The sequence below is a fragment of the Rattus norvegicus genome, chromosome 10, assembly GCF_036323735.1.
Source record: "Rattus norvegicus strain BN/NHsdMcwi chromosome 10, GRCr8, whole genome shotgun sequence".
In the NCBI taxonomy this organism is placed as follows: Eukaryota; Metazoa; Chordata; class Mammalia; order Rodentia; family Muridae; genus Rattus; species Rattus norvegicus.
This window is the reverse complement of record NC_086028.1, coordinates 106,901,040-106,920,762: the sequence shown is the minus strand read 5'-3', so window position 1 is coordinate 106,920,762 and position 19,723 is coordinate 106,901,040. Positions and strand designations below refer to the sequence as shown.

The following is a 19,723-nucleotide window of genomic DNA, read 5'->3' as shown; positions in this document are numbered from 1 at the left end:
TTTAAAACATCAACTTTATTCAAAAAGAGCACGAGTAAGGTCAAAGACCATGAACACTCTAAACAGTTAACACTAAAATTAGGTATCTTGACCCCTAAGACAGTAAGCATATAACATGCCAGGTCAACTAGTGACTCAGAGTCCATACATATTCAAGATCTGTGACTGGGACCCCCACAACACCCACTACACAACACTCCACCTAAAAATTCAGCAAGGCCTCACCTCCCAAACACTGAGTGCTAATGTGAACATGCCAGATTTCCCTCCCAGGTTCATAAACTCCCAGGCTGTTCAAGATGCTACCCTCAAAACCCTTGATGAACTATTCCCCTGATGCTCAAAACAGGCAACTCTTGCTCTTCAGTCCCTGGGGCCCTGGGGGATGCCTGAGCTTTGGTGTCTCAGTTATGTAAGGATCAGGAGAGGGGGGGAAATCAAGGGAAGAAGGATCGAGCAAAGTGGTAGTTAGTAGCACAAATAGTAGCATCTGTGATAAACAGCCTCTCCCCTGGATCCCAGCTCCAGGTCTCTGGTATGCTACTGTTCCAGGGCAAGAAGGAGCCTACCCAGAAGCCTTTCTTCCGCAGGTAGAAAGCAGCAGGGACTAACTCCATTCCCAAATCCGAACTCTTCAGGATGCTCAGGCTCCAGGGGTACAGGCCACGCGGTCTAAATAATACTCTCTTCAAATGGGCCACCCACATCTCACCAGGGTTCAGCAACACCTGCCAGTGCTGGACCTGGGTCCTTACAGCCCAGCAGACATGCATTGACAGCAGGTGGCACATAAAGTGTATGCTATCCAACAAGAGGACAAACTTCTGGTCTTGCAACCAGGTTTGTGCTACTGACTGGTCCAAAGGCCAGAGGGATCTCAACTCCAACAATACAGGTTGCCCAAGAGATGGCATCACATCTAAAATATCCCACCAAGACAGAGGAGGGATGAGCCGGTGCGAACAGGGGAAAAGGACATCTAATCTCCAGGGAAGGGCCTGGGTCCACTCAACATCCTCAGGGCCCAGATCCAGGGGTACGGCTTCCTGAGGCAAAAGCTCAGTGGGCACAGAAATGGAGAATACTACCCACTGTGTCCATGAAGGGGTTGGTACCAGGGCCCCAGGCCCTCCATATTCAGAGACACTCTGAGGCACATAAAGGGACCCCACACCCTGCCATGCATCCTGCTCAGACCTTGTATTCGGCTCAGACCCTGCATCCTGCTCAGACCCTGCATCCTGCTTAGAATCTGACTCCAAGGACTCTGACTCTGACAAGTGTTCCATGGGCTCGGCATCCCACACTTCCTCTTCCTCCTCTTCCTCTGAAAGTTCTTCCTGTTCCCAGTATCCCATCTCCAGGTAGAATTTATTCAACAGGAAAGCTGCCTTGAAGCAAGCAAAGCACATTTTCATTTGTTCTCCATGGACAAGCTGGTACAGCCAGGCTCCATAGAGGCAGGACATACCCCTGGCCCCATGGCGAACACTGACTGGGGGACACATGGCCAAGAAGTCTGTCTGCAGCCAAGTGGACACGCAGAGGAAGACTTGCTCGATGGTCTCAGGAGGTCAGGTCAACAGGACCGTAGACTCTAGAAATAGGCGGAAAAGCTGAGAATGAGAGACTCAGGAGAAAACAGGGTACAGTAGGTCTAGGGAGTTTGGGGCTACAAGACACAGAGCAGTGGTACGAGAACTGGGTGTGAATTCAATGGATACCTCTCTGGAGAAGTAGACAGGCCCGAGCTTCCAGAAAGTTCTTCAGCTTCACACTTGCTCCAATGTCTGGGGAGCTACAAAGGCAAAGGAAATGAGGTTTGGCTCCCCCTGCTGGGCTCGTTGCTGGTTCCACTAAGGAGCGGGATGTTGGGACTCTGATCCCGCCGCCCCCCCCCCCCCCCCCCCGGGTTCACTGCTCACTCTGTACAGGCCGGGGAGTGGGGTGCTTTTGCCACACCCACAACTCCAGAAGTTTCCTCAGGGTTCAAGGCCCCAACCTCACACTTGGGCCCAGCTACCACCCAAGGGAGGCCGGGAAGCCTAACCCAGGACCTCCTCTCTGCCCACCGCGCTCCCAACCTGGCCCAGGCCCACCATGTCCAACCAGTCCCAGCCACCCGCCTCAGCCCCTTCCCATCCTTACCTCCCCGACTGAGATTGCCGGAAGCCCCGCTAATGGCCTCCGCACCTGGGATCTCCTCGCTGAGCTCTGAACCCAGCACTGAGCAACGCGGACTTATAAAGGGCCAACACCCATGATGCTCCAGCTCATTTACATATCTCCCATGAGGCCCCCAAAATGCAGGAAGCAGAGGCGCTGAGTCACTCTAGCCCCCAAGGCCCACATGCGGCCAAGCGCTCCCTACAGCACGCATGCGCCACTGACCTGCCCGCACCCCAGCGTCCTCTACTTCCTGTGTGCTGTTCTTGTGGTGCCCGATGTCCCAGATCCCGGTTCCTTCGAGGGACTCGAAGGCCGAATCTGGGCCGGCAGCAAGCACATCTTGTTTGGAAAGGACGATCCCTTCTTCCCTGTCTCTTCAGTAAAAGTTTTTCCAAACTTGGGAAACTGCTCTCCGTCCTCCACTGCATTTTCAGCACAGTTCCCCGCTCTCTGGGTCTTTTTGTTCTTAAACAGACTCTTTAAAGAATTCTTTGTAGGGATTGGAGAGATGGCTCAGCGGTTAAGAGCACTGACTGCCCTTCCAGAGGTTCTGAGTTCAATTCCCAGCAACTACGTGGTAGCTCACAACCATCTGTAATGGAATCTGATGTCCTCTTCTCGTGTGTCTCCAGAGAGCAACAGAATACCCATATAAATAAAATAAACAAATCTTAAAAAAAAGAAAAACAAGAAGATTAGAGGAGTTTGGGACTTGGAGAAAAAGCTATGCATAAGATATTGAAGGTGGACAGCCCGCGGTTTTGGATACGGGTGTAGCGATGTGCCTCTGTCACCACAAGGGCATGTGAAGCAGCTTCTCTCTACAGATCTTCTGGACTGCCCTCGGCATCCTTCTCTCAGAGGAAGTAAAGTATTTCTCCTCTGTAGAAACCATTACAGGGTAATGTAGAGTTCACTAAGACTTGAATCACAAAAGGTCCTCTGCAAATCATTGAAAACAGTGCTTGCTAAAGCTGCACCTTCGGGAGCGAGGCTACCAGCCATGACACCTCTCGTCGATTTTTTTTAAAAGATATTTATTCTGTCATAAGGGTGCCTTGGCTATTTGACTGACAGCCCCTTTGCTCAAAGCAGCCAGAGTCCAATAGCTGTCAATTAAATTAGGGAGTGAAATTACCCCCTCCCCCCAGCATATTCATTTATTTACAGGAAAATGAACAGTGTTGGAAGCAAGCAAAAGAAACTTATTCTAAGTCCTACCAGTTCATTTTCAGGCTCCGTTTAACCATAGTGAGAAACTAAATTCAAGGTCCCAGGCTCTAGTGTCCCTATAGATGAGCAGCTTCTGTTGTAAACAGTTGTCTGAGTCCAGATGTCTCAGGGACAGCTTCTCCATTTTTGCTGTCAGGATGAAACAAGTTCGAGTTCCCAGACCTAGGAACGAAGGCCTATCCCACTTCCCCGAGTGTTTTCTTAATTGTCTGTTAACTGGTAAAGGATATAGAAATTGCTGTTATCTAAACCATGGTGCCTAAGTTGTAAACATGTACAACCGATGGCCTGTTATATTCTAATTAACTACATGCAGCTGGACAGTCCCTTTGCCCGCTTAGCACTCTGAGCTCTGGAACTAACTTCTAGGAGAATGCATTAAGGACCTGGTTATGACCCAGCCTCCCACAGGTATTCCTTCTTTCACCCATAAAGCCAAAATGCAATTGGATAACACTATAGGACACCCCAGCTTTTCCCCTCGCTTTGTGTTCCCATCCTTTAAAAATGTCGGACAATCTCCCTTCCGGGACTCTCCCTCCAGATCCCAAACTGGCCACCTCCCTGAGCAGTCGGGAAATAAAACTTCTGTATCTAAAGTGAGTTTTCTTGGCTTCTGCCTCCAACCCTGCAAGCATCATAAGCAGAGCTTACAGCGAAGGACTTGGCAAGTCTGTCGTTGACGCCAACAGTAGGTTTTTTTCATGGTCTGTTTTTGTTTGACAGTGTTTAACACCTTGCCCAGTTCTTCAGGGAGAGATAGATCTCCAGCATCTGTGTTGGCACCCTAAGTTCATAGCTCACAGTGTTAATTTTCTTTATACTCTATTTATTCTTAGACTGTTTTCTTTTTAAAGATAAACTCATACATCTCCTAGGCTGGATACCCTACGTAGACCTTAAATTCCTGATTCCCTTGCCTCCCTCTCTTGAGTCCTGGTATTATAAACACACACCACTATGCCCAGTTATTTAGTGCTTGGAATGAACTCAGGGTATCATGAACACTAGACAAACACTCGACCAGTTAAACTAAACCCCCAACCCCTCATTCTGAGATATTTGTGTTAACTTGCTTCTTGTCTTAGTTTGCCTGGTTGTGAGAACGAAATATCAAGCCTTGGCAGCTTAAAGGACAGAGATGCATATTTTTTTTATTTATTTATTTTTTTTTTTACAGCTCTGCTGGATGGTGTGAGACAGATCAGAGGAGCCTGCCTTCCCAGGGGCACTGGGGCAGAATTAAACATTACCAAACATTGGTCAATACTATTACTACGTACTGTTAGCCACTATTAAAATTGTTATGTGAATAACTTTCTGTAAGTGTTATGGTATTGGTTATTAAATGTTTTCTTTTTTTTTTTTTTCCTTTTCTTTTTTTCGGAGCTGGGGACCTATTAAATGTTTTCTATAAGCAGCTTAAACTCCAAAAGCAGCAGGCATTGGATAGATCCCTCCCTTGGGCATACTCCTGTAAGTAACTCATGGCTAAGCGAGACTATTGTGATTTCTGTCTGTCAGAGGCTCCCCATCTGGGGTGCATAGATATGTGTGTAGATATGTGTGTAGTGTCTCCCCAGGAAAAGATTTGTCCCACAACAGGCTCCCATCAGGAATATGTGTTCAGCTGTACCCTTGGTAGGAATGGGGTGTGCTGGACCCCCTTTCTACAGTCCCACAGCTTACTCCTGCCTTTGTGCTGTTTGTGCCTTGAGGGTCAGCCACACACCTGGCCAGGCTTGAGTCAAAGCCGGTCTTCTCTATGATCCAGCCTCTAGCTCCTGGTGTGGGGAATGGAAAAGCATGAAAGACCCAGAGTAGTGACACTGAGGCAGTTTACTTTATGACCTTGCAAAGGCAGGTGCCTCCACAGAGATTAAAATGTAGGCGATTTACATTTGACTTTTTTTTTTTTTTTTTGTCAATAAAAACCACAGGTCGGTTTGTCCCTATATTTTCCGTCATGTCGATTTGGAGTGTTTTCTGCTGCGTGGCCTTCGCACATCTGCAGGTTGTTAGACGAGTGTGGCTGTTAATACTTTTTACCTAGTATTTTTGTAATTTTTAAAATGATTTGTTTTGATTTTATCCATGTGGGTGTTTTGTCTGCACCTGGGTCTGTGCACTCCACTCACGCAGTGCCTATGGAGGCTGGAAGAGAACACTGGATGCCTGTAGAGTTGTAGACAGCTGCGAGCCACCATGGGGATGCTAGGGATTGAACCCAGGGCCTCTGGAAGACCGACCAGTGCCCTTGAGTGCTGAGCCATCCCTCCAGCCCAGTAGCCTTCTATTCTACTTTCTAGTTTGATGAGCTCGGGTAGCAGTCCTTAGGAGTAGATCAGGCAGCAGCTCCTGTGTTTCCTGGACCCAAAGCTGCACTTAAGGTGACTCAGACAACTCTTGGAAACAATTTTTTTTTTAAATTTACTTGTTATTTTTAATTGTGGTGTGTACACCCATGCACATGTGTGGGCGTATTGCTTGTGTCAGGTATGTGCATGAGTGTTGCACCCTGGGAGGCCAGAGGCCTGGAATTACAGGCAATTGTGAGCTGCCATGTGGGTTCTGGGAATCAAACTTGGGTCCTCTGTAAGAGCAGCAACTGTTTTTAACCACTGAGCCATCCCCCTGCCTGAAAATGAACCTGGGTTGTTTTTGTTGTTGTTGTTGTTTTAAGATATATGGGGGGAGGGCGTGTGTGCACTGTAGCCGTCTTCAGACACACCAGAAGAGGGCATCAGATCCCATTACAGATGGTTGTGAGCCACCACGTGGTTTCTGGGATTTGAACTCAGGACCTCTAGAAGAGCAGTCAGTGCTCTTAACCACTGAGCCATCTCTCCAGCCCCAAAATGGACCATCTTTTTTTAATTTAAATTTTTTTTGAGACAGGGTGTTGTTGTAAAAATATAAAAAGTAAAATGCTGTCTTTTACCCTGCTAGATCAGGCACCACAGTGCCCCAAGATATCTGCTAGATATCTTCCCAGAAATACACATCCCAATGCTGTGGCAGCCCAGTGTCTCTAGCTGCCACACACTCTCTTACTCTTAAATCTCTACAAGAAAGCACACACAACACAATAACCTTTGATTCCATTGATAAGATATAATTGCCCACCTAAACATACAAAGCCCAATACACATCCATCCCTTAAGAACATTCATAACAACCTGTAAATACACAGAGTTTTTTTTTTTTCGTTCTTTTTTTCGGAGCTGGGGACCGAACCTAGGGCCTTGCGCTTCCTAGGCAAGTGCTCTACCACTGAGCTAAATCCCCAACCCCCACAGAGCGTCCATGTTCTCTCCGAGGCTTCTCCGTTTCCTCTCTTCTGTTCCCTCCTCCTCTTCCTTCAAACTTTTCTCCTGCCCATCCTTCCTTCTCCTCCAATGACAGGCCTCGTTCTATCCTGTACCTACCTCCCCTTTGTGATGACGTCATCCCACAATGGGGTTTCTCTGTGTAGCTCTGTCTGTTCTGGAACTCCATCTGTAGACCAGGTTGACCTCAGACTCAGATAACCTGCTTCTGACTCCTGAGTGCTGGGATTGAAGGTGTGTGCTACCACTGCCTGGCTAAATTTTGTTTTATGTGTAAGGGTGTTCTGACTGTATGTATATCAGTGCCGTGTGACAAGGTAGACCAGAGGGAGTGTAGGATCCCCTAGAATTGGAGTTACAGACAGTTATAAGCCACTATGTGGATGCTGGAAATAGAACTCAGGTTCTCTGGAAGAGCAACATATGTTCCAAACTGCTGAGCCATCTCTCTACTGTGATCTTTACTAGTTTTACTATTAATTTTATTATATATGTACGGGTATTGTCTTAGCCAGGGTTTCTATTCCTGCACAAACATCATGACCAAGAAGCAAGTTATTCAGCTCACACTTCCACATTGCAGTTCATCACCAAAGGAAGTCAGGACTGGAACTCAAGCAGATCAGGAAGCAGGAGCTGATGCAGAGGCCATGGAGGGATGTTTCTTACTGGCTTCCTTCCCCTGGCTTGATCAGCTTGCTCTCTTATAGAACCCAGGACAACCGGTTCAGGGACAGCACCATCCACAATGGGTTGGGTCCTCCCACCTTGACCACTAGTTGAGAAAATGCCTTGCAGCTGGGTCTCATCGAGGCAGCTTTTTTGAGACTCCTTTTTTGTGATAACTCCAGCTTGTGTCAAATTGACACACAAAACTAGCCAGTACAGGTATTTTAGTGGTCTCATTTCCATATTTGTTTTAACCTTCTAGTTAGATCTAAAATTGCAGGACATGGGTGACACATACCTTTGATCTTAGGATCAATGGGGCAGGCAGATCTGTGTGAGATCAAGGCCAGCCTGATCTACATAGTCAGCCCCAAACCAGCCAGGGCTACAGAGTAGGACAAAAAACAGAACTGGTCTAATTTTTTTTGATATCTTTATTTTAACCTCCTTTGATTATAATTAATCCAATCCATATTTTCACCACTGAGTGCTGTCTTAGTTAGAGTTAATATAGACATTGTGTGGAGACAGCTGTCTGAGTCCAGTCATCCCAAGGACAGCTTCTCTACCTTGCTGGCAGGGTCAAACTCAGTTCATCTACCCAGACCCTGGAACCAACTCCTGTCCTGTTTTTCCAGACGTATCTGGCTTATCTCTTAACTGGTAAAGAATATAAAGAAGTTGCCTGTTATCTAAACAAAGGTTCACATGTTGTAAATGTTTATTGCCGATTTGTCCATCGTTGCCTAATCGCCTACGTGGTGGCTTGCCCGTTCCTTTGCTCCCTCGTCCTTTTGAGTTAGGGCCCTACGTCCAGGATAGGTTCTGAGGACCAAGGCTCTGAGCCAGGATCTTGGAACCAGGTGGCCTAGATAAGGCCCAGTCACCAACGTTTATGGGCAGCTCCTGGTTGCTACTGCTGTAGTTTGTCAAGTGATTGTGAGCAAAGAGACAACAAGAAAAAATTGGAAGGTTGGATTTGCCCCAAGGAAATAATCTAAATAAGTCTATGCCTCCTTCCCCTCTAACCTTCCTCTCCTGCCTAGTGTTGGGGGTTGGAAGGGTGGGACATATAGGGACCCAGTTAAGTGTCCAGCTCCTCTGAAAAGGCTATTGGGGCTCCGTTCCAATTCCCTGGGCTAGAAGTTGGAGAAGAGGCGCTCCTATGACTAGGAGACGACATGGACATAGCTTTAAACATGGAAGTGTCTAGTGTTCTACCAGGCCACAGCCGTCCCTAACATGTAGGTTGCAACCCAGTTGGTGCTGGCAGAGTCACCTGCAAGGAATAGCAAAGCCCCAGGGGTGACCTCGTCAGAGAACAGATGTCCTTCCAACTCTTTAGAGCCGCAGTGGTGAGGAGAATTTAACGTGATGCCCACTAGGATTAGAGCAGAGCCTGGAAAGCCAACGAGGAAGGGCATTCAGTGAACTCAGGCATTCACCAGAAGCCTCCGATTAGCTGACCCCAGATAGCTGGGGGCCATGACACTGTCCAGCAACATAGGCCAGCATCCAGGCTTTTTGAGCAAGCAGAGATTTGTCGGCAACAGGCTGGGAAATGTAGGTCTCTATGACTATCCTACCTCTCACCTAGAGGATGCTATGCAAGTCACTATCCTGAATGCTAGCTGCCTGGTGTTTGCAGTTGACAGCCATTGAGTGAGGTGCAGAAACCTGTACATAGTTAGTCCTGGTGCAAAAACCCAGCAAGGTACATGGCTGGGTTGTGTCTGTTGCAGCGAGACTATGTTTCTCTTCATTGGGCCCTAGGTGTCTCATTTTTACAATTTTTTTTTTTTTAGTTTACTGAGATATTTTACATGAGAGATATTTTCTCTACACTCAGCTGGGCTCCAAACCATCTCTGTTTCTTCTTCCATTTTAAGTGACTCAAGTTTCCACAGGAGCAGGATACAAGCTGACGGGAGAGCGTTCCCTACCCCAGTTGGAAAAGAAATTTTAGCAAGACTGCTTCTTAAAATCAAACAGTCAGCAATTGGGAGGTAGAGACAGGAGGATCAAATTTTCAGGGTTCTGTGTTGCATACATATACATAAAAATAATAAATAAATAAATGAAAATTTAAAAGTTTCTAGCTAGCCTAAGCACTTAGCAAGTTTGAAACCAGCTTGTGCTATATGAGACCCTGTGGCAAAACACATAGACAAGCAAATAAACAGAATACAGTACTTAGAAGTATTTTTTTTTTATCACCGGGTAATAGAGCGTAAGAAACCAGCCGTAACAACAATACTGAAAACTCATGGCAGCTGATAGGTAAGGCATAAATGTCTGACCTCTCACACCAAGAAAAAACCACAGAGGCAGTACACAGGGGTAAGGCCAATGCTCGACCACACCAGGAGAATGGTTTGGATTAACAACCTCTGATTCTGGCTGCCATCTCCCAGCCCAAGAGGAACCTGTGTGGAAAGGTGGGTTGTTCAGTAAAGCACAGTCTGATGTACTTAGAAGAAAAAGTAGGACCCTGCCCCACCAGAAAAATCTAATTAAGTCTAAGTGAACCAAACAACATAAATAAGCAAAATGTAGCTGGCAGGATGCTGCGGATAGTAGGAACCAGAACAGTTTTTTGTTTGTTTTTGTTGTTTTGTTTTCAGTCAAGATGGGGAAGCAGAGCTCCTCCTGTGAAACTTCAAGCCGTACCAGTAAACAAGAAGTTTCTGGTGTGTGTGGCCCTGCATAATGTTAACTTCTGCATGAAATACCCTCCTGCATGCTCATCTTTGGGAAGTCAGAGGCATAGAGCAGATGTGGCTTACACAACTGGAGAAGTGTACCCTTCAGAAGAGATGGGACAAGCAGAGGCTCTTGGCCTTTGCCAAACTTAAGCACTTGATACTCAGCTCCTGGAAATGTCATCAGATCTTGGAGGCATTCTCAGCCAGGGAGGGTGTGGAATGGATGACTGTCGAGAGCTGAGAGCAGCAGCCCTTTTGCTGGACAGTAAGATGATGCCCGGTACCTCCAGGGGAAGCCTCTGCCTTTGATCTCTTTGCCCATGATGATCCAACCTCTGTGTCTGGGGCTGAGCAGAGGTCTCAGCTCCCAAGCCCAGGCCCAGGGTTATGGAGACATCTTAGACTCAGCCTTGCTCTGTGCTGGATCCTCTAAGCTAGGTGGTTACCTTAAAGCTTTCCCCACAACTTCATTGCTGATAAGCCAGCAGCCTGTTGAGCCAAGTCTGCTGTAAAACTTGGGGGAGGGGTGGAGAGCGCGGTGGGGGGCCGGGATAAGGTACTGGTGGTAAGAAGGTGTTGGGGGGTACCTCTCTCACTACCTAGAACTCCTCATTAGCCACAGAAAATGCATCTGTCTTGCCAAGGTGCCTGGGACTCCGGCAGTCCATTATGGGGATCCTCAGTCCGTGTTTTTCCCAAGTGGAAAACAGGAGTCTGCGACTATTGCTGTATCCCAGTCTCTTGTGTACCCCAGCGCTGCTGAGTACCTCTAGGGAATTGGGAACAGGGGTCCCTGGTCCCCTTGCCTCCTGCTCCAAAGGAAAGGCAGAACCCAGGATGAGGGCAGAATCGCTTTGGTTCCGAGTGAGTCCGAGAGTTCTGAGGGGCTGGAAAGGAGAAGGTCTTCTCGCTCTTCAAGCCACAGGCCTTACCCCTGCAGCAATCCTTGATGAAGAGACGTCATTGCTGGTTGAAATTGCTTTATCTAGTGGTGAATGTAAGTGCATACACCTTACTCATGGCAAACCAGAGATTAAGTACCTTTTTCAGAAAGGAATGTCCAGGAAGGGAATCTAATTGGTTGAACACCCAGAGCCTATCTAGACACCTCCCTAGCATGGAAAATTCCAGGTTTTTAATGCTACATGACTTTCCTCAGGGAAAGGTGAGTGTGGAAGCATAGAATCTCCCTGACAAGGTTAGAGAAAGAGAAAGCCTGCTCACAAGGGAGTCTCCCATTTTGTGCAGAGTTCGGAGGCCATGGTCCGGGTGGACTTCAACTTTAACTAGAGAGTTTTCCCACAAGACCACCCTTCCACACAGAGCGTGGGACAGTAAAGCTAAGGAGAAACTTCATTCTATGGAGGACAGTGCAGATAGCGAGGAAGTAGGTGTTGATTGTCTATGCTGGCCAGTATCGCAGCAGGGTCCTGGTCGGTCCACCTGGCCAGAGAATAAAAAGAAATGCAAGTGTAGAGGAGAAGCTACACAGAAGAAATTAGTTGTGCATAGAAAATCCAGGAGGGGTCGTACTCAGTCGTTGATGAATGCTTACAACTTACTGAGCTCAAACAATGATCACTGCATTTCTAAGCACCAAAAATAAATAGCAAGCTGTGTTCTAAGACATGACCGTGGGCAGTATGTGCTTAAAACCAGAGGTCAAATGCCAGGTTTGACTGCATAGTGATAGCCTTACATTAAGTAAGTAATTTTAAAAGCCAAGCCGGGTGGCCAAAGCCTGTGATCCAGGCTAATCAGAAGGCTGGGAGTCAGGTCATACTTTCAAGGCCAGGCTTGAAAGATGGCTGGCTCCACGGTTAAGAGTGCTTGCTTCTCTTCCAGAGGACCCAAGTTTGACTCCCCGCACACACATTACAACTTCCCCGTTACTCCAGTTCCAGAGCATCTCACTCTTCCTCTGGCCTCTGCAAACACCTGCGCAAATGTGGCATATTCTTACACAGACGCATAGACATAGAGTAAAAATAATAAAAATAAGTCATTAAAAATTCAAGGTCGGGGGCTGGAGAGATAGCTCAGCGGTTAAGAGCACTGACTGCTCTTCCAGAGGTCCTGAGTTCAAATCCCAGCAACCACATGGTGTCTCACAACCATCTGTAATGAGACCTGAGGCCCTCTTCTGATGTGTCTGAAAACAACTACAGTGTACTCATATAAAAATAAACAGATCTTTAAAAAAACAAACAAACAAAGTACCAAGCAAGCTAGGTGTGGTAAGTCACAGCTGTATGCTCAGCTGAGCCCAAAAGATTTTTTAAAAAAAATTCAAGGTCGGGGCTAGAGAGATGGCTCAGTGGCTAAAAGCACTGACTGTGTTGGACCCAAAGAACCACCACCAAAGATATGCTTGTCCCCAAAGACCACCAGAGCCAAGATTCGATGCAATCAGCAAGAAGTTTATTCCAGCGCGCTGGGGTTCCTCAGCCTTCAAGCAAGAGAAGAAGGAGAAGAACCCTGTCCTACAGAGACAGGCTACTTTTAAGTACAAAAACGACAAAAGCCACAGGAATGGGGATGGGTACATTGAGGCACACAAGGATTGGTTGGAAACATTTGCCCTTTAACTTCACTGGTCCACGTCATGGTCACATTGTCCTTGGTGCCTGGAGCAATGCTGTGGTTTTGGGAGGTGGAAAGTCCCTGTCCATCCTGCTGGCCATGAGACTAACCTGCTGGTCATAGGACCACGAGGACAGTGTGTAACTAGGTCATAAAACCACAAATGGGTGGGTGAGGTATAACTGGTGGAATTTCCCGGCAGAGGAATTTTTCTTAGGGGAGGGGTGTAGCTTGTGGAATTTTCCTTTGGTTCCACAACTGCTCTTCCAGAGGTCCTGAGTTCAATTCCCAGCAACCACATGGTGGCTCACAACCATCTGTGATGGGATCTGGTGCCCTCTTCTGGTGTGTCTGAAGACAGCTACAGTCTACTCATATAGATAAAAATAAACCTTTTTTTCTTTTTAAGTTTAAGGTCTGTGTGGGTTTAAAGCCAGCCTGGGCACCAAAATGAGACTCTTGTCTCAAAATACAAAGTAAAACATGAGCGGAGGTTGTTCCTCAGCACCGGGGAACTTGCCTAGCAGGAACAAAGCCATAGTTTCAATCTTCAGAACAAACGGACACAATTATATCAGAAAATACCAAGTCCTGAGGAATAAATAGAAAAAAGATGTTTAAGACCTTTGTGGGAACTGTTAAGACAACAGAAGGGTCCTACATCAATAGAAGGGTGTTCTTCCACCTTTGGGAAGGCAAGCTGTTGGTAAGGCACACTCATTGCCTACTTGATCTGTGGGCTCACTGCAGCCTTGTCCAAAGTCCTGGCAGGTCTTTTCGTAGCATTTGACAAGGCTGTTTATGAAAGAGATCAGCTTTGAGAGCGGTGAGGTGGCCACAGGCAGACTGGTGTGGCTGCTGGGTGTTGCGTTTATAAACTACAACTGTACATTTTACTCCATTTTTATTGCTTTTGACTTAAAAGTAATCCAAGGAATGGGGATGTGAACTCACCCCTCCACATTCCCCCCCACCCCCCAATCCCCCACCCCACCCTGCTTTGATCACCAAAATCAGAGAGTTGCTGGGAGAAGGGGGAGAAAGAACACACTTGGTGCTTAGCTGCGGGCCCGAGGTCAGAGGGCATCCCATTCCATTCTCCTATGTCCTAGATCAAAGAATTTTATCAGGAACACCCAGCTAGAAATAAAAAATAGAAACTGTTACATCCAGGACTACAGGACTGTGAAGAGAAACTGCCTATCTCGACAGTCACTCCAAAATTTCCCAAGTCGTTGGAACATCCATCTTCAGGCTTCTGGCCCAGAATATCTGACAGACTTTTCCTGTGAGGCGGGAATTATGAAGGACTGTTTACCCTGTCTTGGCACATCATGGCCGTTGACTTCCTTGTGTTTCATTTGTCAACTTTGGACAGCACACTGTCAGCAGTTTTGAAGCAAGGGCAGTTTCTTGCCCAGTGGCTAGCTTGCCACTTTTGAAGCAAACTCCATAAGGAGGTTCTTCGATGCTAATCATCTTCCTCGAAGTAAAATGGGGGTGCTGCCAGGAGATGACATGTCTCATTGCCAAAAAAGATATTTTATTAATAAAGCATCTTTAAATACCCCTTTCTGTAGATCTCTGAGGTTTTTGAAGACCGTCCGTCTATCTATAGTATATACCCAAATTACTTGTTCCTATTTCAGTGTATTCAATCTAGAAAGCATCTTTCTGTAATTAATTAGTATCTATCATAATCATAAGTTTGGTTGATTCACTAATAACTTAAAATTTTAAATTATCCTAAACAGTTTGTAATAGCATATTTCAAAAGGACTAGAATTTAACATTGTGTTTTTAAGAATTGCATAGGTAGGGGTTGAGGATTTAGCTCAGTGGTAGAGCGCTTGCCTAGCAAGCGCAAGGCCCCGAGGAAAAAAAAAAGAATTGCATAGGTACAATACCTTACATAAGAGTTGAAACATATATACATAGTATGTTGTATCAAGATATAACATTAATCTGTATCAATATATACAGATCTATACCAAAGAAAGATCTTTAGCTCTATAGTTTAAGAGTAGATTCAATAATCTATCCTTTATTCCTATTACTCCTATTCCCCCCTTTTTCTTTTCATCCCTACTCCCCTCTTTTCACTCTAACACTAGACAGGAGAGAAAGAAGAATAGAGGAAAGAAAAAGAGAAAAAATACTGGGTCCGACATGGCCTTGGTAGAGGTAAAAAGATATGGTTCTCACCTCTGGAACAGGGCCAGCAGGCATGGGCCTCAAAAAATGTCTGTGGCTGCTGTGGTACTGTAAGGCCTGTTTGAATAATAATAATAATAATAATAATAATAATAATAATAATAATAATAATAATAATAAACATATATATATATATTCTTCCTTCAAGGAACGTCCTCCCTGTTAATGTTAATGACTTCAGATGATCAGAGATAGCTTGCGTCTGGGAGGCAAAGTTGTGGCTAATGTCTCAGTAAAATGGTAAACGCTCAGACCTTCAGGACAATCCTTAAGGCTGTGGAAAAGAACTCTAAAATGAATTTAAAAAATATATGATTTCTCTACTATGAAAAATATAGGGTTGCAGTCTGAATTGTATGAGGGGTTCACAGACCTGGAGTAGTAGGGGCAGCTGCATTAGTGAGCCAGTTTGTTAGAAAGATACAAAGGCAGGCAGATACAAGGGCAGGCAGATTCCTGAGTGCAGGGTCAGCCTGGGACATAGCAAGGTTAGGCCCAGGCATGGTAGAAATGGTAATTTCAGGACTGGGTTCTACCCAGTTAGTTTATAGTCTGTGCTTAACAGAGGCAGGCAGATCTCTGAATTATTTTTGCAATGTTAAAAAAAAAAGTGTGCTTGCTGTCTCCAGAGAATCAAAGGGCTGGGGTCATGGGATGCTGATTCGTAGGAATCAAAAGGGAGCCTGGAGTAAATGACTGGGTTGATATGCAAAATAAAAGTCTGGGTTTATAATCTGCAAGAGAATGATCTAGCCAGATAATTTTTTTTAACATTTTTTTATTGGATATTTTCTTTATTTACATTTCAAATGGTACCCCCTTTCCTGATTTCTCCTCTGGAAATCCTCCTATCCCATCCTCCCTCCCCCTGCTTCTATGAGGGTGCCCCCCTACTCCCTTCCACCTCTCTGCCCTGGCATTTCCCTACGCTGGGCATGGAGCCCTCACAGAACCAAGGGCCTCTCCTCCCACTGATGCCCAACAAAGCCATCCTCTGCTACATATGCAGCTGGAGCCATGGGTTGCTCCATGTGTACTTTTGGGTTGGTGGTTTAGTCCCTGTGAGCTCTGGGGTGTCTGGTTGGTTGATATTTTTTTTTTTATTCTTTTTTTCGGAGCTGGGGACTGAACCCAGGGCCTTGCGCTTGCTAGGCAAGCGCTCTACCACTGAGCCAAATCCCCAACCCCAGGTTGGTTGATATTGTTGTTTTTCTATAGGGTTGCAAACCCCTTCAGCTCCTTCAGTCCTTTCTCTAACTCCTCAGTTGGGGTCTCTATGCTCAGTTCAATGGTTGGCTGTGAGCATCTGCCTCTGTATTTGTCAGGTTCTGGCAGTCTCTCAGGAGATACCTATATCAGGCTCCTGTCAGCACGTACTTCTTGGCATCTGCAATAGTGTCTGGGTTTGGTGAGTGTATGTGGGATGGATCCCCAGGTATGGCAGTCTCTAGAATAGCAAAAGAGACTTGCTTGGAGAACTCTCTTGGGCAGAACAGAGAGAGAGCTATCTGGGGATTTCCAAAGAAAGCGGAACATAGAACAATCTGGAAAGCTGTTTTGAGCATAACATAGACCATCAGCTTGGACCCACGATTTGACTTTGTCCTTTGTTTCACACTCTCAAACAATCCTCTCAGAAGCCTTCTCCAAGCCTAGGCTGGTCCTTGGCAAAGAAATCACTGAATCTAACCTCCCTTGTTTTGTTTCCTCCCTGTCCAAGACCATAACAACTTGTAACCACGCCCCCGGAAAGGACAACAAACATCCATCCAATGACCAGAAACCACTCACTCCACCTCTTGGGAATGGGATGTTGTTTTCTTAAAATTGCTTCATCTGTCTGGCTACATTGTTTTCCTTTTTGAGGAGCCCTGAGAAAATTGGAATGTTGGTTAGTCTTAAGAAAGTAGCTGTAACATTTAAGCTAGCTTCATTTAAATGAAGTCCTGGCTGGAACAGTCCTGAGATGCTGGATGATTTAGCTACCTGGCTAGACATTGTCCCAGATACAGATTTTTGAGGAAACAACATTGAGCCAGTCTGAGGTAGGATCAAGCAGGATGTTGGAATAAATATGTCTCAGCTTCTCAGCCTCTATTTCAGTGAGTCTTGTCAGGGCTGTTTTGAATTTATTGGTGTCTGTAAATATATAAACTTTCACAAGTGATATACATTTCTGCATTGATACATATATGGAATGTGCAGTGTGCACAAATCATTTAAAGATGATTCTCTGCTGTCTGTTCAAGCAGGTAGTGCATCTTTCTTTCTTTCTAAGTTAGTTTGGATTGTATGACCAAACTGTAATATAAATTTTTATCTGTGCCTTTTGAAAGGATGGCCTAAGTCCAGAGGATTTTGTAGCAGTAAGATTCATTGGCTGTGCATAGCTGAAGTTTTAGCTAGAGACATTGTTCATGTCTCAGCCAGTCCCAGAGCTGTACCCAAGGAGAGAGGAATCATCAATACAAGTTACCCATTTTGTTGGTCTTTGTGACTTCTTTCTTTCTGTTTGCAACCAAGATCTTCAGGGGGGGTCTCCTCCCTCAAATCTGATTTTTGTCAATTTGGAAGGAATCCACAGGTTTTTTTTTCCCCATGGAAACAAATATAAATCCTCTCCCCCAGTATAACACATTTTCCTCCATTTTGAAGTTAAGACATGATTGGTATAAACAGGTTGATTTGGTTAAGCAGGATTTTTCCCTCATAATCTAATGTCTCTCAACAGCTAACTGTTGGTTTTTGTTCATTAACATTCAAAAATTTAAAGTTAATACAGCACCAGGTAATCTCCCTCTGGGGTCTTTGTTACTTCTTTCTGTTTAGCATCTCTACTAAAGTATGATTAGATCTCTCTACAACTGACAGTCCTGTAGGACTGTGTGTAAACCTGTAATAGGCTTTATATTATAATAGGCAAAAATTGCTTCATTTTACTAGAGGTGTATGCTGGGGCACTGTCAGTCTGAATTTGTGCAGATATTCCCATAATTGCCGTAACTTTTTTTTTTTCTTTTCTTTTTTTCAGAGCTGGGGACCGAACCCAAGGCCTTGCGCTTGTTAGGCAAGCACTCTACCACTGAGCTAAATCCCCAACCCCTTGCCGTAACTTTTAATAAATGTGTAATTAACAAACCAGCCTTTTCAGGACTTAAAGCAGTTGCCTATTGAAATCCTGAATATATGTCTATGGTATGGTATACACATTTTAATTTTCCAAATCCTGCAAAATGAAACACATCCATTTGCCAAATTTCATTTCTTTGGGTACCTTTTGAGTTACTTCCTGCAGGTAATGGAGTTTGGTTAAACAAAGAACAGGTAGAACACTTCCTTATAATTTCCTTGCCTTGTTGCCAAGTGATAGAAAATCTTCAAACTTTCACTGTTAACCTTGTGTCTTTTAATGAATTTCTGAAGCTTCTAGCACAATTCCCACTGATAGCTGATCGGTTTCGTTATTACTTTGAGCTAGAGGGCCTGGTAGACCTGGATGGGGTCTGCTATGTGTAGTATACAATGGGAGATTTTTATTTCTGATCACTCGTTGTAGTTGAATAGTCAGGGATACTAATACTGAATCATCATTCAGCAGCTTCTTTATGCAAAACTACTTTATCTGCATGTTGAGAGTCAGTAACTATATTGAGAGATTCTGGAAAAATCTAATAATACCCTAAGAATGGCATCTAGCTCTGACTTTTTATTTATTTATTTATTTTGGTTCTTTTTTTCGGAGCTGGGGACCGAACCCAGGGCTTTGCGCTTCCTAGGCAAGCGCTCTGCCACTGAGCCAAATCCCCAACCCCTCTGACTTTTTTAAAATTGAATTATAAGGGCTCTGAGTCACCTTATTTATTTTCTCTGCCTTATAACCTGCCTTTCCTGACTTATTTACATCAGTATTGAATGTAGAGGCTCAAGAAAATGGTGTCCCCTTTATTATATGAAGGAGAATCCAATTAGTTCTTTTTATAAACTGAAGTTGCTTGCTTTGGGGGGTATTTGTTGTTAATTTCTCCCAAAAAATTGCCAAAGGCCCTTTGCCAATGTTCATTTTATGCCTATAATGAGGCAATTCCTGTATTAGTAAGAGGCACCACAATTTCTGTTGGATCTATTCCTACTAATTGACAGGAAGTCCCTTTTTTCATTTCAGAATCAATTCTGAAATCTTTTCTATATAGGCCTTTAATTTCTTTACTCTGTGCTAAAATATCTATTCTAAAATATTTTTTCTCTCTGTATGAGAATTCCTGTAGGAAAATGAGTAGAGGGCAAAATAACTAAAATACAAGCCATCCTTAGAGCCAAACAATCTATATATGCATCTTGTAATTTATTTTATACCAGAGCCATTTCTTTTTTTTTTTTTTTCTTTTTTTCGGAGCTGGGGACAGAACCCAGAGCCTTGCACTCTACCACTGAGCTAAATCCCCAACCCCTCTTTTTTCAGCCTCAACTGATAATTTTCTTGGACTATTTACATTTTTTAATCACCTTGTGTGGTTTGAAAGTACTCAGCTCTCGAGTAGTTAATTCAGTTGTAGACCTTAGCCTGTTAATGTTTCCCAACATTTTTGAAAACCATTAAGAGTTCTCAATTGGTCTGTCCTGACTTGTATTTTCTGTGGTCTAGTCTTCTGTAGAGCTATCTTATATCCTAGATAATTAGTAGAATCTCTTTGTATTTTTTCAGGAGCAATTTGTAATCCCCAGCAAGGCATTTTTTTTCTAAGGTGTACAGCCAGTAAGATGTCCATATAACAGTCAATTATGGATTGAGGAAACTGCTTGCAAACTATTTCTAATGGCTGT

General features: G+C 44.8%; 1 protein-coding gene and 1 long non-coding RNA gene across 2 annotated transcripts; one reads left to right on the top strand and one right to left on the bottom strand.

Moving 5' to 3' along the window:
* On the bottom strand, window positions 1-2,204 carry Tex19.1 (testis expressed 19.1). Its single transcript, NM_001017482.1, has 3 exons — window positions 2,149-2,204; window positions 1,725-1,798; window positions 1-1,597 (listed from the first exon to the last, which is right to left on the bottom strand). Exon 3 carries the CDS (start codon window positions 1,506-1,508, stop codon window positions 438-440), a length of 1,071 nt encoding a protein of 356 aa, NP_001017482.1. The 5' UTR covers window positions 1,509-1,597; window positions 1,725-1,798; window positions 2,149-2,204; the 3' UTR covers window positions 1-437.
* Window positions 2,205-6,906: 4,702 nt separating this feature from the next.
* On the top strand, window positions 6,907-18,048 carry LOC134480919 (uncharacterized). The gene is made up of 2 exons (XR_010055926.1): window positions 6,907-6,965; window positions 17,934-18,048. It is a non-coding gene; the product is annotated as an uncharacterized LOC134480919 (long non-coding RNA).
* Window positions 18,049-19,723: the final 1,675 nt, after the last annotated feature.

Excerpts from the sequence above, each read along its gene's own strand:
- Tex19.1 (NM_001017482.1), bottom strand. The coding sequence starts at position 1,508 with ATGTGTCCCCCAGTCAGTGTTCGCCATGGGGCCAGGGGTATGTCCTGC.